Here is a 26,797-nt window from a genome sequence, read left to right as displayed (position 1 = left end):
TATGAGAATTCAGCCTAAAAAACGCTAAATTATATAAAATGATAAATGGCTTTCTCGGGTTGCATGAAGATGGATTTTGTTCAACCTTTTATAATGTTTAATGCAGGCAGTTCATACCACACGGATATGCTCTTAAAGATGACTCATGACTATATAAAAGAACTGATGTGAGTGAGTGGGGCAGTGAGCGGGAACTACGGCCACCTATTGTCAAGGTTCTTATGAAAAAAGATGTCGATATCACACCACATAACATGCAATATGCCATTTTAGCATGCAAGGCCTGCACTTGGCGATTCTAAAACCACTCTGAGGAACATTCATGGTTCCACTTTGCTACTTCAAAAGAGCAGGGATAAAACTCTGAGTCTGGAGTATGGCCCAGGGGGGTACACTTCCCTTTATCCTGGTGGGGCAAAGGGACTTATCTCCATATCTTTGGGCAAGATTTGAGAATTTGCTCTACTGGGCATGTTTTGGTTAGTAGTGCTCGCTATTCAGGTACAGTGTGGGTTCAAGTTCAGTTGCAAATTGCATTTAAATGATTTCCCCTTGAAAGACAATTGATTAGTTCACTATTTCATTGTTTTTTTTGTCTTTGTAAACTTACCACTCAAGAAGAATGTTCTTTTAAATCCAAGGACATTTTGTATGATATAAGCTCTACCAAGTTTTATGTTTTATCTTTCATGTTGCTAAAATTCCTAGTTTGTGATCCTGTTTTCACTGACAATGGCAACCAATTCTGATTCTACACTGCAAAAAGTAATTAACTAGATCAGTATAAACATCTCAATTTGAGCACAATAATCCAAATTTTAGATGTTTTGACTAGCTAAGAAGTTGTTGGGCATTTGTCCTAGATTACTGTATATCACTTGTTCTGAGATGTTTCTGACTCGTTTCAATACATTTCGTCCTTATTTCAGGTAATTTTCTTTGCCAATGGGGTAAGAAAATTGGTCTTATCTGATTGGCAATTTTACTTTCTTATTTCAAGCGAGATTTACCTTAGAACTGGTCTGAAATGTCCTCAAATAAGCAAAGTAAACTGGGTCCGATCAGAAAAAGTGTCTAAATGAGTGAAAACTGACAAAAACAGGATACATTTCCTCAATTCAAGTCATTTAAGCCAATGCTTGATATTTACTTTTTGCAGTGTATGGGCCCAATCTTTTGTTTCCAGACTGCAGACTAGACCATTGGACAGACGGGGGTCGCTCTGTGAGATCTTCAGCTTCATATCTGGCGCAGTAAGTGGCTGGACAGATTCTCATGGCGATGTTATACAGAAGGGGTCCCTTTCTTCCAAGAAACCATACTATAATAATAATAATAATGTATTGTTTTTTTATAGCGCTTTTCTGGACACACAAGACGCTTTACACTGCATTATTCATTCACTCCATACTTAGTGATGGTAAGCTACCATTGTAGCCACAGCTGCCCTGGGGTAGACTGACGGAAGCGAGGCAACCAGTCTGCGCCATCGGCCCCTCCAACCACCACCAACCACTCACACGGTCACTACATTCACTAGGATTTCTGGTGTTACCAAACAGTCTCCCATCCATGTACCGACCAGGCCCTTCCCTGCTTAGCTTCTGAGGTCTGACGGGATCGGGCAGAGCAAAGATGGTATGGCCTAGACTGGAATATTTTTAGCTACTGTGGGTGGCGGTGGTGCTGGTGTTTTGATCACGTTTCTGTGGCATGTAGTTTGCCCCACACTCCTTAATACTAGTGCTATGAGAGCAGGATCTTTGGTATGTTCGGGAGCTGGACAGTGTTTAACTCACAGTGAGAGAAATAGTTAATAGTTAACCTAATATGATACGCAAGGCTGTATGCGATGTTAATGTAAAGAAGCGAGCACACCATGACTCAGCCAACCCCCTGTCTGTTCCCATGTGAAAGCACTGGGGAACTGTTGTTTGGAGGAAAGATACCAACTTCGTCTTAAGCAAACCTATTTTCATTTAAATTCTAGGACATTTTGTATGTATGCACAATGAAATCAAAGAAAGAAAGGAGAAACTCATTTCTCAGGGTAACTGACAGAGTGGTGTCCCTCACGCGTTGTAACCCTGTGCTTTAAGCTTCATAATAATTGTATGTGAATACAGAACACATCCTGTACTGTAGGCTACAGGGCAAACAGGGAAAGACGTCAATTGAAAAGCCATTTGGATATAGAGAGAGAGAGAGTGAGGAGTCGAGTCTGGTTTCCAAGACATTGAAATTAATGGGAGAATATCATAGCAGTGCAGCCACAGGGGAAAGTATATGGAGGTACAAAGGCTGGGAGGGGGTTTGTTTGGCGCATCCTTCTGTAGTGAGACAAGAAAAATGTGAATGAATTTCTAAGCAGTCTTTGTTTGTGTGCATTATGCTGATGAAAGCCAGTTTAATGCATGTGTGTAGTGGTAAATAATCGAGTGCAGGTGGTTACTGTGGCCCAATGGATACACTTATGCTAATGCCGAGAGAATTGGGGAAAGGAATGTCTTTTTCTTGTGTTTCGGAGCTTCCGGGGTGCAATTGTTGCTCCTCGTCCGATTGGTTGCATTGATTTTGTCCTGGTTTAACCCTCCGTTCTTCCACAATTTTGACCTGCTTTAGTCTTAGTATAGTTTAGCTGTGGTCCAGATGTAGATTTGACTTGGTTGAAAGCTAGTTCTGTCCTGTTTGAAACCTCATTTAGCCTAAATTGACACATTATTTAACACAAAATACTTCAAACCACAAAATATTGAATTTATTATGGGCAATATTAATATTTTTTCCCCTTTGGTTTCAAAAGTTGGCGATAAAATGCAGTATAGAGTAGAAGATCTGCAGTTTTTGTAACATCTTGTAGAGTATGTACATATAAAAGTAGTATTTGTGGACCAACTCCTGAAAATCCCAGGCCAACGTCGCCCATTATTAAAGATACATTACAAAGATTAGAATATGTACTGCACTGGGACTGGGGCTGGTGTGCCTTAAGGCTATGAAAATTCATGTCCAAAACAAAACAACGGAGAAGCAGAAGCAGCGGGAGGACCCGAGCCAATAATTGCTCTGTACCCAGTGGTCCTTGCTCATCCTCCACTTAAGTCACTGCATTTAAGATATAACTCTCATTATTCAAACAAGCCGAAGGGGGAAAGAGACACATGAGTTACGCCCAACATGCTACAGACTAATTACAAAGCTACAGACAGATTTTCGGCCATTTTGACCAGCAAAAAGATAGAAGATTGTAAAGATCAAGCACACGAGTGAAATGAAAATGTCCTTTAATGTAATATGCATTTTCTGTCCGACGTCTTTCAAGGTCGAGACATCCATTATTTTATTTTTTTCCAAGTGTGCAGTTTTCCACGGATCCTATGGAGACGTTTGAGTGCTGCGTGTGCAATCTGAGGCGTTTTCCATCAGTGAGAAAGTGAACCTTCACTAATCAATGCGTTCTGGGTCAAGTGCACGGATCCGAGCCCGAAGCAGTCGCCAGGTACAATGCAATCAGACGGTTCCACGCGCCGCATTGTCACGGCCGGGTTCGGGATGACGTCTTTGCAATCACGTATGTACAGTGATTCAACATTGAAAAGCACAACTGATTTATGAAGTTGTACTTGCCATTTTTTTCTAGGTGTGGCCATCATAGGGATTTTCATCATAGGGTTAATATTGAAGTCGGTGCAGCTCACGAACAGCAGCTTTGGTGTTACGGAGCTCAATAACACTTAGTAGAAAGTCTCCAATGAAATAGGTTTCAACTAGGGCTGGAAAAATAAATATCTACTTGTTGTAAAAAGTATTGTGATTAGATTTGCAATTATATGTAATAAAATGAAGGCTAGATTCCCGGTCCACATATGAAAGAGAAGAAATTAACTTAAAACTGCTAAACTAATCACATGAGGGAGTAAGAGCAGGGTTTCAGGTGGCAGCAAGTTAAATGAAATCCTTTTTAGTGCCTAAATATTATATCTTTTAAAGCCACAAATGCAAAACATCTCGGCTCATTTCATTTTGTGAGATTCAATCAAACAGAGGAATGAGGAAAAATGTTGTTATTCAAAACACAATGGACAAGCTTTGAGCAAAAGATTGTGTATAATTTCAGTACAAACTGCAACAGCAATTGTTTCTTTCTATGTTTTGACAAATGTAAGCAGTAAAATAGTTGAACAATGTCTTTGAGTGGGTTCTGTCTCTATGGAAAAAGTAAAATAAAAAATAAATACATTTAATTACAAAAATGATGATAATAATAATAATTTTTATATAGCGCTTTTCTGGACATTCAATGACGCTTTACATGGCATTTTTCATTCACTCCATACTCAGTGGTGGTAAGCTACTATTGTAGCCACAGCTGCCCTGGGGTAGACTGACGTAAGCGAGGCAACCAGTCAGCGCCATCGGCCCCTCCGACCACCACCAACCACTCACAAGGTCACTACATTCACTAGGCTTCCTGGTGTTTCCCAAACGATCTCCCATCCAAGTACCGACCAGGCCCTTCCCTGCTTAGCTTACAAGGTCTGACGGGATCGGGCAGAGCAAAGGCGGTATAATTCGGCATAATTCATTTAATGGCTTTTAAGCCCTCGAGGAAGCCCTGAAGACACTGGGCTGTCAGGGTTTCGATTTGGCCTGGAATATAGTGGCAGTATTGAAAATGACATGAAAACAGTGAAAACAGTGAAAACAGGCGGCGCAGTCAGAGCGCTTCAGCAATAGAAGAAGAAACAACCAAGGTTAACAAGATTATTTAAAAAAATGCAAAAATACTGTTCCAGGTGAAGAAACAACATCATAATATGTATGACAGCTCCAAAAAGTGATTTCTTTTGAAGATACCGACAAAAGCTATTGTTTATCTCGCATGCAGCTCATCAATGCATGAAAAAGACAAAGAAAATAAAGAGAATAACACTTTGTAACCTTGAAGACTTGCTGTGATTTGAGCACACCGACTCACATTACTATGAAGTGCTTTGCCAAGTGTGTTTTAGTCATTTTTCGTTTAACGGCTCTCTATAGTTTTGGCTTTAATTCCCTGCTCTAAATGGCTCGCAACAACTCGACAGTCTGCAAGTCAGCTTCCCTCAAATCCCACTCCCTGCCTCAGCACAATAAAACGTGTGTTATTTGACAGCAAAGAAACCACGAATATGACTTCCTATAAAAATATTGCTGATGGAACCTTTTGCACATTGTAGTTACCGGTTCGGGGTGGCTGAAGACTGTGAGATTGCCCCGGACAGTTGTCATTTTGTTGATGCAGGGCTGATGTATAAAACATGTCCACATAGGCAAACTCCAATTCGCTCTCAACAATAGATCATTTGCAGTCAAATTTTCAGTGTAGGACATTTAGCTGGACCGGGCTGTGTGGAGTCTTTACGCTTCCCTTGTGTGTCCCTTTGAGTTTCCTCTTCCTTTGTTTTGACTGACTATAAGATCCACACTCAAGATCTAACATTGAAGAGCTGCAGGTTGGACAAAAGGATGCTTCAAATTTACCTTTGATGTCGTTTTCAACTTGAATTTTCATGGGATTTCAGATGAGATTATGTACAGCCAGTAGTCAACATAATGAGGAACAATAATTCAGTGAGAGTTTTGTGTCACGTACAAAGGGATTCATTCCTTTCCAACACAGCAAATACGGCACGGTGAATTACCATATGGGGACAATCAAGTATACCTTCATTTTAATTCAAATGTACTAAGTAGAGTAAGATTTTCGCTAACACTTTATTTTACACTACCTTGATACATTGTACCAAACTAAATTTAGTAACAATGTGTAATAACTTGTACCTATACAGTACATACACAATGGAATTATGTGTCTTAGTACTTTGGAGGTGCTACATAATGTAGTAAGACATAAGGCCCTGAGGGTTAGGGCTTAAGGTTAGGGCTAGAGTTTGGGTCTTATGTCTTACATTCTTCCCTTTACGTTGCACATTACATTGTACTTAATGTGGCAGGTATAACGTATCAAGGGTAGTGTAAAACCAGTGCGTTATCACTTTATTTTACACTACCCTTGATACATTGTACCAAACTTAATTTAGCAATCTGTAGTAACTTGTACCTATGGGTTAGATACACAATGGAATAACTTGTATTAGCACTTTGTAGGTACATAATGTAATAGTAGAAAAAAGTAAGGAGACTTCGCACATCGATTAGCAATGGACAGGGTCTTCCTCAGGCAAAGAATTGTTCTATTTGCCTGAGGAAGACCCTGTCAGGTCGAAACGTTGCAATTTAAAGACATAATGTAATAGGGCACGAGACCCTTAGGGTTTGGGCTTAAGGTTAGTGTTAGAGTTATGTCTTATTACGTTATGTACCTACAAACTACAAATACATATTTTTCCATCGTGTATCTAACCCATAGGTACAAGTTATTGCAGATTGTTACAGAGCACATTACATTGTACAAAATTTTGTTAGGTACAATGTATCAAGGGTAGTGTAAAATAAAGTGTAACCCCAGAATGTAACCCACAACCTCTTTGCTCAAAGACAGTACACTGTAAAAAAAACAAAAAAACACTGTCCCGTTTTAGATAAAATTACTGAATAATGCTTGAAATATTTGGATTTGTCCCGATTTTGAGTAGATAGGGACTATCATCTTATCAATGGAACAAGATAGATTTTTCATTTATTTCAAGCAAAAATAATGCTTGTTCTATTGGCATCTTACTTCAAGACAGTCCAAACATACTTAAAATCAGCATAAATTGTTGTAATTCAAGCTCTTTTCAAGCAATTTATCCCAGATAAGATGGCTTTTTACCAGTGCAAGGCTCACCCTGCACTGTTATAAGTCAAAATCAGGACTTTTTATGACTCTCTGGTCGCCTCTGCTCTCCACTACGCTGCCGTGTGCTGGGCCCCGGGCAGCACAGAGCGGGACAAGAACAGACTGAACAAGCTGGTCAGGAGGGCCAGCTCCGTCCTGGGCTGCCCCCTGGACTCTGTGGAGGAGGTGAGGGACGGGAGGGTGTTAGCCAAGCTCACCTCCATCATGGACAACACCTCCCACCCACTGCACGGGACTGTAGAAGAGCTGAGCAGCTCTCTCAGTGGCAGACTGAGACACCCTCAGTGCAGGACGGAGCGCTACCGCAAAGCCTTCATCCCCACTGCTGTCAGACTGTACAATAAGACTGTAAAGTAACATGTGCAATAATCTCTGTATCAGCTGCACTTTATTCCCTGTACCGGCATCACTTATTGACATCCTGCACTAGGACTGTGACTTTACACCCCGATATTTTACTTATATGACCTGTTCTAGTTTTTATCCTATTTTTATTGTTGTTGCTCACCTACTGTTGTATTTCTGCTGCTTGTTGTACATGGGATACCTCGTTTTTTTTCTATTTTACTGGTTGCACATTTTCCTGTCTGTTTTTGCACAACTCTGAGTGATCTTCTTGAACGCCGACTGCAACAAGTGAATTTCTCCATTGTGAGATCAATAAAGGATTATCTTATCTTATCTTATCTTATCTTATCTTATCTTATCTTATCTTATCTTATCTTATCTTATCTTATCTTATCTTATCTTATCTTATCTTATCTTATCTTATCTTATCTTATCTTATCTTATCTTATCTTATCTTAGGTTTAATCAGTCTGTGTCTTATCTACATGGTTGAACTCGGTGTCTAAATGTAGCTGCTATAAGAAACTTCTGGGGTCAAGGAGGTTAATTTATTTTTCTTACTTATTTTTCTCCTTAAAAGAAAACTCTTGGAATCCGAGCCAGTTTCAAACTAAGCGTGGTAAGCGCTTCACATCGTCAAAGCTACAACTGTTGAAAGCTCTACGCAATCCTGCTTTATTCTTCAGGTAGAATTTTTCCTAAGACTTTCCTCTTGTCTGTCCCTCTCCTCTTTGCTCCTGCCTGCTCAAGTGTGGCGCTCGAAACAAATTGGAAGCGTATTAGTTCATCAATCACCTCTCATTCCCCGCGAAACACAAGCCAGCCACTCTCGGGCAATTCAGACATTCTTCTTCTTCTTCCCCAAAACAATGCCACACGCTTTTTTCCAAGATGGCTCCTTCCTCCTTCTTCATCCTCCTCTGCATCCCCCTCATGACTGACACCGTGTTGACAGTATCTATTACGCTCTCTGCCGTGTGGGTTCTTTGTTCAAACACACGCCGCCCCTTCTCCCCAGTGCTATGCCAATAGATGAGATGAAAAGATATGGGGCAGAGGCATGTCGCTTTTAATCAATGTCTGTCTGATGTTTCCAAGATAGTTTTTTCACCCCCTTCCCGGCTTTTAAGTCTTTGTTTCTGGAGACAAAAAGAGAGGAGAGCAGAGCAAACCTGGATGCTTTAGTGGCATGTAGAGAGAGCTCTGATAGGACTTTCTCTCTTCTTCCTCCTCTCCTCTCTGGATGCTTTGAGTGGCACATAAGAAAGAAAAAGCAGGGCCCAAGATGTTCTAGTAAGAGCGGCATGTGTCTGACATTCGTACACAACTCAAACATGAGGGGGAAATGGAAAGTGTGATGGGTTTTTGGGCTGAGGAAACTAATTGGACTGATTTTAGCTTTTAATTTAACACTGGAAGAATTGGTTTTCGCGGGTTAGACTTATGCAAATACGTCAGGATCCAAAAGTAAATTAAAAGGAAAAGGGGATGTTGTGCTTTTTGCTGTCTTTGCTTGTTAGTAGGGCTGGGTACCGTTACACAATACCAGTTTATATCGATGTATATTCAGGTACTACTGGTATAAAAAAAAAAATACATCAAGTATCAAAAGCAGGTACCGAAAAGAATGATGAAATCTATATATTCAAGTTCTGATGCTGTTGGTCATCAACATTTAAAAGAAATAAAAGTGACACACAAGTTGGGGAAAAAAATAATAATAATAAAAGGGGGGAAATTGAGAAATAAGTAGGGGGAAAATTGGAGTAAATTTGGGACAAAAAAAAAAAAGATGTAGAAAAAGTTGGAAAAAATATGAAAAAAGTGGAAAAAATTTAGGAAACCAAGTGGAAAAATGGGGGAAAAATTGGGGGGAAAAAAACAAAAATGTGGGGGGGAAAATGTGAAAAATTTGGAGCAAAAAAAAAAAAATGGGGGGAAATTGGGGGAAAAACAAATGAAAAATTGGGGGAAATTTAGGGGGGAAAAATGTTGGAAGAAAACGTGAAAAACTTGGAAAGTGTTTTCTCTGCCCTTTGCAGTTAAAGGAAGTTTATTGGTTGTTTCATCTCGAACAAATGATACAAATTTAAAAGAAATTAAATGGAAGGAAATTAAATGAACATCATTTTCATCTGTTTTATGGTTCTATATGACAAATCTTTTAGTATATGTATCAGAAAAAGTATTGTTCAGGTATCGGTATCAAAACCCAAGACATCGTACCGGTTTCAAAAACAAATAACGGTGCCCAGCCCTACTTCATAGTCTAGTAGCCAAGCCTACACTTAAAGCTTTACAGCAATGGTTTCAAACCTTTTTCTCCCTGTGACCTCTCTGTGGTCAGTGTGTGGCTTCACAGTGTGGCTTCACTTACACATGAAACAGTTTTGCTCACTCAGGCAGTGATTCACAACATAGGGCTCCCCAAAATTCCACGCAGATTCCCCAGGGCTTTTGGAAAAAGAAGCCCAAGCTAGTTTTACAATATCTATAACCATTAAGATGAATATATACAGTATGACTTTACTTCAAAATACTACAGCTTTCCAGGTTTGAAAAGGCCGCTGGGGTCGCTCATATGGCTCATAGGAAAGATTCTTTTGTGCCTCACCTGGCCTGCTCCCATCGCTCTGAAGAAACCAAAGCAAACACTACAGTCCATTTGAAGTGTTGGCCAGGGGAGAACAGAGTCAGGGTGCACTTACTGGTTTTTGTCCAGAGCCAAGAGCAGCCGTTCACCTTCCACTTCAATCTGCAGCTTCAGAGACGATGGGTGGCTCTGAGGAAAGAGGGAGAAAGAGAGAGAACCATAAGGAAAGACTACAGGGTTGCACTCAAAGACTTTACATTCGTTTTCGAGTGAATTTTCAAGAGGATGGCATTCTTCAGTGAAAATCTTCCTTTCATTTGAGTAGTGGTGACAAGCACACTTAAAAACAATGCGACCACAAACAAAAAACTTTCATCTGAAGGAGGAGAAGCAGTGGGAGAAGGTGGATTATGGTCGTTGAAGTTCTGCCTGAGCAACGTCAATGACTCCCTCCAGTTTCGAAGAGAGATGTGTCCCTAAATATATGTCGAATGACGTTGCCGACTTGCCACGGTAAACCCGAGCCATTCCTCCGATCAAATATTTTGCCACCCAGAAACCGGATCCGGCGACAGATCCACCGCAGTCGGCTGAGAAATCCTCATGAAACTATTTGGTCTGTTAGAACAAGAGCTGAAGGGATTAGCTTTATGTCGCTATTCCGTTTGACATCAATCCCGCGGAGAACGCTCGCAGCAGCCTCCTCGGTTCTCTGTACAGATTTACGAGGCAGGGCTGGGGGAGTGCGTCTGTGTTAGCGTCACGTCTAGTGGCACATAGTCGTACATCATACAGAGACTACTACTCACAATTTGTGTTTATTACGAAAAAAAAACTGGAAAGCATCGCTCCCTCATGGGTCGTCCTCTAGAGCGCTGGTTCTCAAGCATTTGTTGTCTGATACATAGAGTTTACATCCAGCTTAGACATAATTTAGTCTTATGTGGCACTTGGAAGGTCGAATATTGTATTAGGCGGTAGTCAGAGCGGTATGTTTGTGGACCACTGATGTGATTATGGCTCTTAAAGGGATATTTCAGGATTTTTGACATAGGGCCTCATTTCCTTGTTATCCAGAGTGTTGCTGATTTCTGAAGATATTTTTTATTGTAATTCATGCAGTTCTTATGTTTGAAGAGCTTAGTGGCGCTAGGTTTGTGCTAGGCTAGCGTATTTCTATGGTATCAGCTAGCCTGCCTTAAAAACAGTCTGACCCGCTCCACAGAGCACCTGAGGCAAATCACTTATAACACCAGACTAACCATATACATCTCTCTGTCCATAGAATCATGTTTGGAATTTTACTGACCTTGCATCACATGAATGATCGCATTTTGAGGGACTATTTTCTAGCAGATCACTCCGCCGCTGCGTAGCTTATACAACCACGAAGCTGATGCTGCTCAAACATAAGTTATTTTAAATGCAAAATGGTTAAAATTACTCTATGGACACAGACATGTATATGGTTAGTCTGGCGTTATAAGTGATTTGCCTCAGGTGCACTGTGGAGCGGGTCACACTGTTTTTAATGCAGGCTAGCTGATACCATAGACATGCACTAGCCTTGCACTAGCCTAGCACCACAAAACTCTTCAAACATGAGAACTGCATGACGCTCTACTGTATTCATGCATGCACTACAAACAAGACTCGTGGCCCCAAACTAAGCCAGTTGTGGAAATTGATTTTGTTGGCCACACACTGGAAAGAGGTTTGTTGAAGAGATGGTCAAATGCAATTCAACCTGAAAAGACTCACAGAGACAGAAAAGGCATTAAAGGGGCTAGACGCAAGTTAGCCATTTTATACTCACTACTGCCACCTCAGGCCATATATGTAACTGCACCTTCTATATTAAGCTTGTGCATGACGGCACTTCGGACCCGAAGTAACACCGTTTTTAGTGACAGTGCAGGATTTTAGAGGCAGTTGTGGTGAACAGGACTGAGCTCATTCTACACATTAGGACATTGCTGGAACATGTAGGGGGAGAAAAATACTTAGTTTTAACATTTTTAAACTCTGTATAATCCCTTTAAGAAAGTTATATTGAATGAATGCGAATCATGAGGCGCTGCACGGCGTTGATGAACGATTTTCCCCGCAGCCTGGACACTGGTTGTGGTAGAAGGAGACCTGGGATGACCAGTCGAGGACGAGCAGAGTTGGGGAGAGGCCAGATGGAGAAAGAGGTGGAGGAGGGTCGTAGCACGGCTGGGAAACTCTGAGTGATTGACCAGGGGGCTTAAGAAGGGGAACCTGTGCGAAGAGTGGATGGAGGAGGAACGAGCGCTGCGGTGATTGGCTGACGTGAACGTGCGGCAGGGTCTGTGATTGGATGATTGAAGAGAGCAGCCGTTGATGAGGGGATGAATTAATGCAGCTGGTGTGACTTCCAGGTTGAATTTGCGCAGAAACTTTATCACATTTTTTCATTTTCATTGCAAGACCTTTATAAATACCCCGCCCGTACCCCATTGTCCACACAAACAGCTCTACCTCAGTTTAAAGACTCTTTGGCCCGTATGCTTTATTTGACAGGACTGCTTAGAGTGATGGGGATGAAAATATGGGGGAGACATTTGGCAAATTGTCAGAGTTGGGGCCCGAAACCACAACGGTGAAGTTTGGAACAGCGCCTCAACCACTCGACGACCAGCCGCGTCACAATGTTGCCCGCTTCGAGGATAAATAGCAGGAGGTTGATTTCAATTGCCTTGCACAAAAATAATGACTAAAATATTACTTGTAGCTTTCATTTCTCACCGATCCATCAGACAAAATGGCTTGGAGAACTGGATGTGGGGCAGCGCAGAATATTAAAAAAAAAGAAAAAAAAAGAAGCTAAATTTGGTAATGCTTTGATCCTGTAATTAAAACCCTAACAAAAAGGATGCACGCTGTTTTGAAATGTGTCTAAACTCAGCCTTCACAGAGAGCACCATTCCATTTAATTTGAAGTTTTTTTTATTTGGTGTTTGGCTAATCACATTCCAAAACACAGCGAGTGTGGCACCCAGCGTGGTTGGTTGGAGCAGAACAAATGAAATCTCACATGAATTGAATCAATAATAAAAAAAGTAATTTAAAAGCTTTATTTGTTGAGCCTGTTGAAGCCAATCATATCATTTTATCCGGGATTACACATTAGCGAAGGATTGTAGTTCTCAACCATTTCATTAATATTGTAGATTGGACTTTCCTGTTACGGTGACTAGGACTTGTACAACCTCAAGCAATTTCATGTACTCTGCCACTGTGTCTCTATCCGGGCATGGCGAGGTTCTGGCTGGAGACTCCGGCTCTGTGACCTCCTCTGTCTGTAGATGTACAGACCTTAAAAGTAAAGGTTGTAGAAAGTTGCTAGTATAATAATTGGTAACTGGTGTAAATTTTTCACTATATTGAAAAATGTAGAAGCTATTTAAAGGGACCAGACGGAGTTTAAAAATGTTAAACTTATGTATTTTTCTCCCCCTACATGTTCCAGCCATGTCCTAATGTGTAGAAAGAGCCCAGACCTTTTCACCACAACTGCCTCTAAAATCCTGCACTGTCACTCAAAAACGTGTTACTTCGGGTCCGAATTGCCGTCATGCACGAGCTTAATATAGAAACTGCAGTTACGCATAAGACCTGAGGTGGCAGTAGTGAGTATAAAATGGCGAACTTGCATCTAGCCCCTTTAAGAGCAATATCCATAAATTTGTATTTTGACATACATTTCAAAATAAATGTTCAGATCCAAAAAATAAAGGTTGCAGTAAGTTGCTAGTTTAATAATTGATATCTGGTGCCAATTTAGTGTCACTACAGTTATAAATACAGTGAAAGCTGTTTATATTAAATAGTACTATTCATAAATTGGCATATTTTGACATAAATTTCCAAATAAATATTCAGATCCAAAAAATAAAGGTTGTAGTAAGTTGCTAGTATGATCATTGGTAACTAGTGTAAATTTGGTGCCACTACAGTAAAAAATGTAGAAGCTTATCCATACATTGTCATGTGTGTGCATACATTACAAAATAAAGGTCCAGACCATAGAGTAAAGGTTGTAGAAGGTTACTAGTATGATAATTGGTAACTGGTGTAAATTTAGTGTCACTACATTGAAAGCTGTAGACGCTATTAAAGAGTAATATCCATAAATTCTTATATTTTGGTAAGGATTTCAAAATAAAGGTCCAGACATGAAATATAAGCATTGTAGTAAGTTGTAATAATTGATAACTGATGCCAATTTAGTGTCACTACAGTGAAAACTGTAGAATCTATTAAATAGTCATATCTAGGCCTGGGCGATCTTGGGAAAAAAATTACCACAATTATTTTCCCCATATTGATCGATCTCGATTTTTTTTTTCGATTTAAATTTTTAATAATAAATGAAATACATCTTGCTGATTCATAAAATTAGATACATTTTTTATTCAAACCTCAGCTTTAACAAATACAAAGGCTTTCCTCCAGTTTCATTTAACACACAAAAATCTTCCATTGTCTTGTCCAAACCTGTCGATTATAAAGTCCTATGACGATTATTGAGATTTACCAAAGTAGAGATTGCGATTTCAATTAAATTTCGATTAATTGCCCAGCTCTAGTGATATCCATAAATCATCATATTTTTACATACATTTCAAAATAAATGTTCAGATCGATTGTAGTAAGTTGCTAGTGTGATAATTGGCAACGAGTGTAAATGTTGTGCCACTACAATGAAAACTGTAGAAGCTATTGAAGAGTATCCAGAAATTGTCATATTTCTGCATACATTTCAAAATAAAGGTCCAGACCTTAAAAGTAAAAGGTGTAGAAAGTTGCTAGTATGATATATTGGTAACTGTTGGTAACTGTGTCACTACATTGAAAACTGTAGAAGCTATTGAAGAGTAATATCCATAAATTGGTATTTTGACATAAATTTCAAAATAAATGTCCGGATCAAAAAAATAAAGGTTGCAGTAAGTTGCTAGTATGATAATTGGTAACTAGTGTAAATTTGGTGCCACCACAGTAAAAACTGCAGAGGGTATTGAAGATTATCCATAAATTGTCATATTTGTGCATACATTTCAAAATAAAGGTCCAGACCTGAAAAATAAAGGTTGTAGGACGTCAGCTGATCTCATTCTTTAGGCACATAGTTTTGCTGAACAGAGACCTGACCAACTGCAGCAAACTCAGACCAGTTTGCTAAAATCCAGGAGGCTGTGTATGTTTGGTTGCCTTCATGTTTTTACAAAAGGACAAAAAAATACTTGCTGATTGTTGTGCTGTGTCCTTTGAACCAGTCACACCAGAATATTAATTACTGCCTGAGTCATAGCTGAAGTTGTCCACTTGCTTTTGACAACAGAAACAAATTAAAGTTAAAATATACTTCTTTTTTGTGTTTTTTTTTTGTATCTGGACAGCACATTACACACTCACACAAGTTGAATTGCAAATGAGCTTGACCGTGCTCTGCAGCCTAAAATCATTCGTCCAGATACTTTGTTATGTTTTGAGCTTTATTTGGTTTATTTAATTATTCATATCATGGCATTATCCTAAAGAATGGATCCATGCGTTTACCTTGTATCCTAGTTCATGTAGTGGCCTCCATTCATCTCCGACCAGCTGAAGAGGTATCGTTGTCCCGTAGTGTTTCTGCTTTGACGTGGGTTTCCTCTCCACTACATTCCCTGGAGAAAAAAAAGGCATTGGGATGAAAATCCATATAAAGCTTCTCCAGACATCTGCAAAGTCTTAGCCGCTTTTTCTCCACAAACCAGGCAAAATTCTATCGCAGAGAACATAAACAATTTAAATGTTTGCAAGTGTGTGTACTGAGTATGGAATAATGGCTATTGTTTGAGTTCGGGGCTTATTACAGCAACGAAAACACCAGCTCATTGATTGAAGGCAACTTTGAAAAAGCTATGGTAACCCAAAATGGTGTCCAGAAAGCAATAATACTCCATTCCAAAATAGAATACATTTTAATAATAGGCAGTGAACATGGTCTTAAAAATGAGCACATACCCACAATTGGCTGCTCTCGAGTGACTTTCAAAACGCTCTTCCTGGCACAACACTACAAAAAGTAAATATCAAGCATTGGCTTAAATGACTTGAATTGAGGAAATGTATCTTGTTTTGAGTGGTTTTCACTCATTTGGACACTTTTCCTGATCGGACCAAGTTTGCTTTGCTTGTTTGAGGACATTTCAGACCAGTTCTAGGGTAAATCTCGCTTGAAATAAGAAAGTAAAATTGCCAATGAGATAAGACCAATTTTCTTATCCCATTGGCAAAGAAAATTACCTGAAATAAGGACGAAATGTATCAAAACGAGTCAGAAACATCTCAGAACAAGTGAAATAATCTAGGACAAATGCCCAAGAACGTCAAAACAACAAAAATGTGGATTATTGTGCTCAAATTGAGATGTTTATACTGATCTAGCTAAATACTTTTTGCAGTGAACTGTTTCACTTCAGGATCAGAGTGACACCGATTGATTTTTGTCAGTGAAACCTGAAATACTTTCTTTCCTCTTCGCAAGTGTTGAACAAATAAACACTACAGGAGACAGTGAAATGATTCGATTTAGCGCTGAGCGGCCTGTCCCCAGCGAGCTTTTATCTAACGCTCCTATTGACAGCTGTAAACTACGCCAATACGCTCTCGCAGTCAGCCTCCTAAGCACATAGAAATGCCCTAATCCAATATGGGCGCTCTCAAAGCGTGACGGAAACAAGCAGCAGCAGAACACAGTCATGAAAGAACACTATTTGTTTCTGCTACAGCATGTTATGAAATTGAACTTGGGCAATGCAATCTGCAATAAAGAACATATAGTAAACCTTTGAGAATTACCTAAAGCCTTTACACTCCCCGACCACTCACTCATACACCATTCACCATGTTCATGATCATTCAGAAGTTGTGTGTAGACTCTTCGTTAAAGGCACGCTGAGTAACATTTTGCATTCTGCTGCCAGAAATACAAAATATGCTCCTAATGACCAGCTCAACACAGAAAATGCAGCGGGTAGTCAAAGAATGGATTTTGGATGAGGACCTAACCTATTTAAATCTCCTATTTGGCTGCCTATAGTGCACGTCGCCATGGAGACGAGCTGGATACTCCCCACACAACCCCAATTAGCTTCATTAAGTCTTCTAAAGTCTTCTGAAAGGTGTCACTTGATGTTGCTGTGACGTGTCTGGTCAACTGACGAAAACAGTTTTTTGCAAATATGTAGGAGTTCACTGGCAGAGCATTGAACACATAGAAAAAGATAGAAGAGATAACCGGTGTTCCATTCAGGCCAATTCAAAGTTATGATCCCGAGTGGTCTGTAAAATTGACATGGCTGCTCAATCTCCTCCTAGGAAGCCCGTTCCTTAATCTGTTCCTTGCCGTCCCTCCGATCAGGGGGATAGGGTTATGATTAAGGTTAGGAACAGCAAATGTGATGTAAGCTGTGTTTCATTCACACAGATCATACACATAGTTTTAGAAACTAGAAGGTCTTGGCTTTCAATTGAGGTATAACACTGGCATATAGGCTGCAAGCTCTCAAGTCAATATGCTTTGAGATTTGAATATGCATAATTGCTAACCTTACCTCTAGCCCTAAACCTAACCCTAAGAGGGCAGGAAACAGGTTAAAAGGCAGTAAGCCCCACGTGGACCGGCTACGAGCCTCCACAGTTCCAGAGTCAATCGTAGATTTAGGCTTCCACTTCTTATTTCTGCAGCGGTCTGTAAAATCAACATGGCTGCACAATCTCCTCCTATGAAGCCTGTTCCTTAAAGGTGCACTATGTAACTTCTTATGTGAAAACAAAAACCCTTGATATTTGTGCATATTACCTTTTAGTGACTCAGTGGGGTGCAGCATGGCACCTTTGCTTTCCCTCACAGTTTCCTCTATGATGCTCCAGAATCAATTGTTTTGAGGTTTTCTGGCCAGTTTCTGGTATGAACCCCAAAAAACAATTGATCCTAGAGCTTCATGAAGGCCACTGTGAGGGAAAGCAAAGGTGCCATGCTGCACCCATAATGCCACTGAGTCACTAAAAGGTAAAATTTACTCAAATATCAAGGTTTTTTTTTTTCCACATAAGAAGCTGCATAGTGTTTTATTTCTGCTGCACAAAAACCAGAGAAAAGATATGATACCTAGCCCAGCGTTGTCACATGGGTCACAGCATTTTTTAGAAAAAGAAAAACTTTTCGGAGCCGGGCTTTCAAGCAGTACAAACAAGGCACGAAGCTACATAAGAACACTGTTTACCAAGTGCCTTTTGAAGTCGCCCCTGACCATCAGGGCGGTGGTATCCCAGCAATGTCACCTCTCCGCCATGAGGACCAAAGAGAAGCACTTTCCTCGCCCACAAGTTTAACATCAGAAACACAGACGGAATGTGAAAAGTAAACATCAAAAGCTTGCACACGATGCAAAATATGTTCATGTCACTGGCACAGAGAGCAACAAATACCACCTTGGATCAGAGAAGGCAAGGAGATTCGAGGGGGCGTATCGGCCTTCCCACACCTGGGTTTTTGAAGAAGTCTGCAGATGAAGACTGCAGATGGTACTGTGATTATTTTCCTTACCATTCGCAGTACAATTGAAAGCTCACTTAATTCTAATTTCTTCCAAAAACCAGGAACAAGTCCAGTATGATCAGTACGACTGTCGAAAACAGAATACTGAAATTGGTAAGCGCCAGGCGAATCATTTGGCTCCGAGTTGAAAGTACGTGAAAGAACAATAGGCATTCTTGATCTACACCCTGTTCCAATAATCAGAGCGCTGTTTCCACTTGAAGCGCTCATAAAAGTTGCACTATATCTTTTAAAGCAAATTGCAGGGGACTCAAACCTAATAGCACTCTGCTGTAGGACCTGGCTAACGTTGTTTTTTACGGTAATCGGCTCGCACAGCGGGGAGGCCATTTTCAGCCTGGGTCTCTATAGCCGAACCAGCGGGGGTTGTTAGTGCCGTTAGTTTTGGTGCACAAGTTCTAAATCACAGAGTTGCATTTTCCATTGGCAGGAAGAGAAAGGCACTTCATGGGAGTGTGAGGTCTGGGTCATAAATGATTTCACAACCGAAAGCTTTGTTCCGCTGTCAATTCCAAATCAGATTCAAATCGAGATAAAACATCTGCAATTACTCACAATATTGTTGCCATCTGACATGAAGAGATGGATCGTGACTAAAGACACAATAACTCAAGTTTATTACCAAGAAAAAGTACTTATTCAAGGATGTGTGAAGCTCATTTTAGAGTCTGAAAGAGCAAGAATTCTATTTATCTATTTCTTATAATCATATTAAATCAAGGTCCTCTGCTTCATGGAGCTTCTCCAACATGAACAAAGCACAGAGCTGTTCCTTTGGCTGTGAGTTGAAATGATAGGAGCCTCTTACGAACTTTCATTGGACGTTTTGATGATCGACGAAAATATTTGGACGTTTTTAGTCACAGTTTTAGTCTCGTGAACACCTGTTAAATTAGTTTTAGTCTAATTTTGTGGTGCTGTTTTTCGGAAGGTCAGGGGTTTGAATCCCAGCTCCGGAAGATGCACACTGTTGTTGTGTCCTTGGGCAAGACACTTCACCCACCGTGCCTCCAGTGTCTGTGTACGTTGGTGTATGAATGAGAGAGTGAATGGGTGAGTGGTTCCTTGCTGTAAAGCGCTTTGGGCCTAATGATAGTAGAAAAGGCCTAGTCAGCACAAAAAAAAATACATCAACTAAAATTAAGACATTTTTCAATTAACACTGCCTAATATAATGTGCTTGTGTGTCCACCATCAAATCTAGCAGTGAGCATGGAAACAGTAAAATTCATAGAATGGCTATGATCGCATACATTAATGAGTCAGCTGAACGCGTAGTGGAGCCATCTCGGGTTAGAGTGAGTGGGTGGGTGGGTGGGGGGCTCTATTTCATGGTTAGCCCAGGGGCCTATGGGTAGGTTAAGTCGGCCCTGACTAAAGGTACAGTGGTAGCAGTATTGGGCGGCACCGTAGCCTTTCTGTGTGTAGTTTGTATGTTCTCCCTGTGTCTGCGTAGGCTTCCTCCAGGTACTCCCCTACCACTTAAAACATGTACAGTAGGCAGGGAAGAATGAGAGTAGTGTTTGAGAATGCGCATGGGGTACGACGGGTGGAAATTTGTCCAATGGCGTGGCGTGTTTACATGCATGTGTCCCATGTATATTCATTAAATGCACTGTCCTAACCAAATAACCTGGGACAACATATTGGATCAGATCGCAATACTTTGTGCTGCAATATTAAGTATCGCTACCTTATCAAGTATCGCAATTCGCTTTCACTACTTGTGTTTGGAGGCATTTTGATCCTGCACTCCTTTATTTTCCAGCAACAGTTACACAGCACTTTGTTACATTTTCTGTTAAAGCACTTTCCAATCTTAAAACCCTGAGTATCGTGATACATATCGGATTGTGATTGAAGTGGATCATCCCAGCCCTAGTATTTAGCCTGTACCGTTCACTTTACTACTTTGGTCATGTGCTAGTGCCGTTTCATCTTCGCATCCTGTTCCTCGGCCCCATCTTTTCTGCAGCAGTACATCCATCAGCCACTTCAGATTGTCCATCTCCCAGTCCTCTAGGCCACAATCACCTGTTCTTTGATCCAACAAAGCCGTCGTAGCATTGCACAGAACAGAATTTTTTTGCAACGATAATAAACCACAGTTCAGTGAAGTGATGTTACTTGTTATGGCAAACTAAGCTGTCCGTAGTTGTACTGGAGCCACCTTTGTCTTCCCAGGACGTCAATTTAATGAAACGACCTTCAAAAGCTTCCTTAATCTCTTCAGGGGATCATCCATGCCCCCCTCTAGTCTAGTAAATTCACACATCTCGCTGGTTAAACCTCTGTTTCTGCCTTTACTCAGCACGCACTCCTCCCCCAGATTCCGTTTTTTTACTGCTTTAATGAGGCTAGGCTGACCCCCTGTTGCTGTTTGCCATGCCGGCGTCCTGTCCTTGCCAACGCATGCTTCTTATCTCCAGTGGGTTTTACGTTTTCTAAACTGCTGAGCTCGCTGATAGAAAGAGCTCACGTCTATAGACACTGGGTTCTGGGCATTTTGTCCAAGTGAGGATGGTTTGGACAGTGGTTTGTCAGGGATGGTTTGGTCATTTTTATCATCTTTCTGACAATAAATTATCATAATGACAACAGATGGGAGGTTTCATTATGGTTAAGGTTAGGAACTACATGACAAGATGTATATAAGGAATTGTAGCAAGGTTTTGCTTAGTTCCTGTTAATTTTTCATTCATTTTTTGCTTATGCTCGAAATCTTATTTAAAGATTGTTACATGAAAACAATTATAAAAGTATCAAATTGAATCAAAACCTGATCAAGACAAGAGTATTTCTTCCCCTCATCACTGCATGCTAAGTACTGCCATCTCTGCTCGGTTCTACTTCTTACAACTACTATAACTTACAGTACTATATGCCTTACTTTTACACCCCACTGTAGGTTTTTTGCCAACGCCTGCTTCTTATCATCTCTGGGAGTATTTTTTTGCTGAGCTGGTCACCCCAGGCTCTGTGCTATCAGCTGTTCCACTGACCCACTGTGATAGACTCCAGAGAGTGACGAGAAACAGAACTAACCGGGGTTATTAACGCCACGAGAGATAATAAGCAGACGCCGCAGTTAAGACCAATGAGTCATGCGTAAGAGAGAGAGAGAGAGAGGGAGGAGGGGGAAAAAGAGGGTTTTCTCAAACGTTTCACACCATTTACCACGTCATAAAATATCTTAGCCTTTATGTACCACCAGGCCAAAATCACCAGGTTTGAAAGTCTAAAATGGACTTAAACTGGATTAAATGATGTCTGAATTAAGGTTAAACCATAATAGTTTTCAAGGTTCATTTAGTCAGACACTAGGATTAGAGATGTTGAATATTTTACCTTTACATGTTTCACCCAATGTTCTGTGACAACAACACAGGGGGCTGCCAGGACGAGCTAGTTTTCCATTAGAAAGCATTGCTCTTTAAACCCGTTTAAAACAACTGTAAAGCCTGGTTTCTAGTTTTGTTAAACATTCAACAGCTACATATTCCTCCTGTGATAACCCTGGGTGAGGTACAATTAAATAAACCAGGCAGTTAAATTTTTTAAATTTCGTATCTTAATGAGTGCCGGACTTTGATTGACAGGCCATTAGCATCAGAGCTAATGGTGCAGGCGCGGTAACGACCGAACTACATACCCCACAAGGGCCGAGTCTACAGTGAAGATCCCGCCCCAATGCCCTTTTGGAACATGCCCGGTTGGAACAGGGTAGGAGGAGTCTGTAAATCCAGCATGGACTCCATTTCAAACGTAGTTATTAACGCAAACGGGGAGGAGTCTTTACAGTCCCCATCCTAACAGGTCCATCACACTGGCCACGCCCTCTGGCTGCCCGAAAGTCTCAGGGCGACAGAGGTTGTGATAGAGAAGGTGATAGAGAAGGGTGTCCCAGGTGTGGGACAAGAAAAATGCTCCTTGATGATGTTGGCGCTTCATTTCCTGATCTGATGGCTTCAATTTGATCCGATGACCCCTTCCTCATCCCAGTCCATAATGGGGCGTGGCCAGTCTGATGGACCGGACAGGACCGTCTGACAGCTGATTAGCCCCACTTCACCGCACGCAGGTGATACTTCTGAGGACGGCTTGAAGATTGCAGCCGAAACATGTAAAGAAAACATAATTCAACATCTCAAATCCTAGTGTCTGACTAAATGAACCTTGTAAGTTATACTAGTGACACAAGTATGAACATTATCAAGCTCAGGAGTTAACCATGTCTAAACTAATCGGCACAGTGGTGTAGTTCAAACTCCTAACACAATGTCAAGAAGGTTCAAGTTCAATTCACTGACAGAGGTCTTACTTAAGTACAGTAAAGTCTGATGTAACCCTAATTTCTGATCAGTATTAGTTTTATTTGTTGGTTTATTTAGTTTGAGTGATTAGCCATTAGATTTGATCTCCCTGAATGGCTGTTTTATGTGTTTCTCTCCGTCCATTTAACATTATGTGTATAATTTCAGCGCTGAGTTGAGTTGAGGCCATCGCGGCGTTCGTCGCAGATGGGATCTCCATTGCACTTCTGTGGTTAGCTCCCGTCAGCTTTGAAGAGAAACACTGCACACCGCTTCAAAGCACGGCCATTTCAGCAAGAATCTGGTGATGTGGTTTGCCATAAGGTGGAGAGGGATTGTTTTTATTGAACTAAGTTTTCTTGAGCAAACAAAACCTTGCCTTTTGAATGGTCACAAATGGAAAAATCACAAACAGCTGCTATAATTTAGAAGCTATACTGAATATGAACGTCATATCTGAATATCTTATGCCTTAAAAATTCTGCTTTTAATAATACCAAATCACTTTGTTAGTGGTTTGCTATGAATACCTTGTAAATCAGACATTCGTTGGTCTGAAGACGTCACAAATGTAGGAAATACTTTCTCATTACACCATGTGGTTTATTTATTTCACCTAAAGTTTTAAAATATCGTGACTCTTTCCATGCTACTCTATCTCTGCAATAATTATTTTATGCCTACCTATAAATGGCATTATTAGTGGAAACACATAATTCTTTTCCAAGTGCCCACAGACCTGGGTGCTTTCTGTTGCTCAAATGAAACTAAAGTGGTATTTGGGGAGTGATAAAAGAGGCACTGGGACCCGAGAAGTCTTATTTATACGTTCAATAAAGCCAAATGTAAACAGAGGACTTAATAAAAGCTTAGTCTTGGCCGTGTGTTGTTCCCTCTGAGCCCTGGTGTAGACAAGCAAGGGCTGTGTCACTTATGGCCTTAATAAAAAAGCGCAGGGGAGATTGTATATGTGGAACTTACGCTGCAAGTACTGCAATGGGCGGATGGGACATAGAGCAGAGCAAGGACTATAGCAAAAGCCTTATTAGAATGCTAAATCTATTATAGTTTGAGGAAAGATTGTGTTTGCGTTCTTACGTGATCATTTATTTAATCTCTTAACCCCACCTTTCACCGAGCGCAGTTTCTCCAGTTCGCCTATACCCAAAATCTAAATGCTTCTTGAAAAAAAGAATAAATATAGCAATGACAACAAGGATGAAAACACAGCAAAGAAGTTGCAAAGAAGCAACAAAGAGGTGATAAACACGTGACAAAAACTCAACAGAAAAGTGACAAAAATGTGTCAAAACCACGAAAGAAAGCCGTACAAGAAAAACAATGAAAAAGCAACAAAAACACACACAAAAAAACTACGAAAACACACAAAAAATAGACAAAAAGATGAATAAAAGAGATGGAAACGAAACAAAAAGACACGATTATGCTTCAAAAATGTGACAAAAACACGACAAATGGGTTACTATATTGTGAGGAGTAATAACACCCGGAGTATATCGACGTCCGTGCAGTAATGTCAACAAAAGTCAATTGGTCAGGTCTAGGTTCAGCAACACTGTGAGCCCAAAGAGTGAGATCAGCTGACTGCCTGCACATCCAGAATGACCAGGTTGTTCCATCAATGGATTTCTTCTTTCTTCTTCCCTGATGGCATGCGCATATTCCAACATGGCGATGCCAGGATTCATCGGGCTCACATGGTGAAAGAGTGGTTCAGGGAGCAGGAGACATCACATTCACACCACAGAGTCCAGACCTTAACCCCATGGACAATCTTTGGGATGTACTGGAGAAGGTTTTGCACAGGGGTCACACTCTCCCATCATCAATACAAGATCTTGGTGAAAAATGAACACCGGATCTTGCAGAAGCTTATTCAAACAACGCCACAGCAGATGTGTGCTGTCATCAAAGCTAAAGGCGCTACAACAAAATATTAGAGTTATGGTTAGAGTTTGGTTATGGATAAGACTTCAGAACATCAAAACAATACTTACATCATCACCAATTTGTTTAGCAATCATTTTCAACATGAGCACACAGAGAAGACTGTAATTTACTGAAATATTTGCGGTCATTTGATCATGTTTATTGTGGTTTCACTAATTGGCAGCGTGTGGGAGTTAATGAATAATGTTAAACTGCACAGTCCATTGTTACTTTGCTGGGTGAGGTGTCTTGCAAGATGGCAGTATGAACGGGCAAAAACGGGACTTAAACTGCCAACCACTGAGCCACTGTCGCTCGGAGATTATGAGCAAAACCACACTCTGAGATATTCTTATTTGGGTTAGTTTAGCAGTCCAAATGATTGTATTATTCATTTACAAATCCTCAAAACCACGCTTTTACTTGGGAAACCAGTGACCTTCAGCTAATTGATTTATACTTCAAAACGCCCCGTTTCAAATTTTTTACAAGTCCACTGTTTCAAATTTTCCCTTTGGCAAAAACAAATCAACAACTGTTCCCTGACATTGGTCTCTCAAGAAGCTACTCCAATGTTCTTTTTGTACTTTTTTGATGAGAGCAGAGCCGCAGTAATACAGGCTCTGTCATCAGCAAAGACGGGAAGCAGGCTGCAAATACAAGCAGCAATCGAGGGCTCACAATCACCAACTTGTTTCTAAGCACTGGCATCACATAGACATGAGGCGAGGAAGGCAATGCTCTGCTGAGCTGAGCTGAGCTGAGCTGAGGAAGGAAGACTGGGTTTGTCTAAAAAAGAAAAGTACCGTATTTTCCGGGCTATAAGTTGCGCCAGCCAAAATATGCATAATGAAGAAGAAAAAAACATATATAAGTCGTTCCGGAGTATCCACCTTATTCGGCCCCGCCCACTTTTGCCACTTTTTGCGTTGTCTCAGCACTTCCGTTGTACAGACACTTCCGGTCGAGCGCAAAGCCCGTTCATTTAAAACGGGGAACGAGGGAAAATATTCTCCGCTCAAATCTGATGTTTAGTTGATTGATTTGTGTAAACTATCCAATGTTCACTTGCACCAACATGTCGACACTGCACCGTTTCTCTGTGCAGCCAAAAAACGGCTTTGTTTTCGTGTAGTAACTGATTTTATGTGGACTTCTCCAGTCCCATATTAACAGATAGGAGAAAAGGGGCGGGCATAATTAATGGCGGCGTCCACACGAGCTTCCGGAATAAGGTGAATAAAACGCACTAGCCAAAAAATCTAATTAATTAAAAAAAACAACAGGCTGAATAGGCGTACGGTTTGCTAATGTAACACATTGATGGTTAGCTACATGAAGCATATACAACCAACAAAAAAATTAATTAATAAAAAATACATTAAAAAAAATAAACAACCAACTACGTAGGTGTCTGGTATGTTAACGTCACATACGTGTGACGTCTCGACTTCTGCTTCCGGGTCATAGCAGAATGGCAAATGTGCGACAAAAATAAAACATTAACAAAACTCTTAAAAACAACAATCAATATTTCTGAAACTCAACGGAGAGCCACTGGACCTACTTATTTCTCAGACTCATTAGCCAAAAATTCCGCACCTATTGCTAAAAAAAAGTAATATTTACTAAAGTCCCTACTTCCGGGGTTAGCGTAGCCGCTGAGCACTGTAAATCGCTCCGGAGTATAAGACGCGCCAGCCAAAATATGCCTAATGAAGAAGAAAGCAACAGGCTGAATGGGCGTACGGTATGCTAACTTAACACACTGATGGTTAGCTACATGAAGCATAAACAGCGACGTCACATACACAGTTCAGATAACCAGATCATAAAGAACATACCAAACTCTCATCTCACTCCAAATCACTAAATCCACTGAAATCTTCATCCTCGGTGTCGCTTCTGAACAATCGCCTTGGCAAGTACCTGGGCATGGAGGCTTGTCAGCTGGCACTGTGGACACGCCTCTCGCAAAAGCACGTTTTTCAAGCTCTCATTTGCGAAGTCGTTCCTCTAGCTGGGGCCATCTAGCTTTTAGCCTGCGATTAGCTTTGTTTTGTTTACTTCTCCATGAGTAGCCTCCGCTTCTCGCGCACTCTAAACTTTCTTTC

At 40.7% G+C, this 26,797-nt stretch overlaps 1 protein-coding gene across 1 annotated transcript in view; it reads right to left on the bottom strand.

The window, feature by feature from the left end:
• The window catches only part of LOC306978365 (disintegrin and metalloproteinase domain-containing protein 12-like), a gene marked incomplete at its 3' end in the record, with an annotated part of 168,752 nt that overhangs the window by 122,888 nt on the left and 19,067 nt on the right, over window positions 1-26,797 (bottom strand). The window contains exons 2-3 of the mRNA XM_079576888.1: window positions 15,372-15,481; window positions 9,901-9,974 (exon numbers count right to left, since the gene is read on the bottom strand). Of these exons, the coding sequence (XP_079433014.1) occupies window positions 9,901-9,974; window positions 15,372-15,481 (184 nt within the window). The remainder of the gene's footprint in view (window positions 1-9,900; window positions 9,975-15,371; window positions 15,482-26,797) is intronic.

This window comes from Gobius niger (assembly GCF_951799975.1).
Source record: "Gobius niger genome assembly, chromosome: 19".
In the NCBI taxonomy this organism is placed as follows: domain Eukaryota; kingdom Metazoa; phylum Chordata; class Actinopteri; order Gobiiformes; family Gobiidae; genus Gobius; species Gobius niger.
The sequence above is the reverse complement of the archived record's forward strand: the minus strand, read 5'-3'. Positions and strand labels throughout refer to the sequence as shown.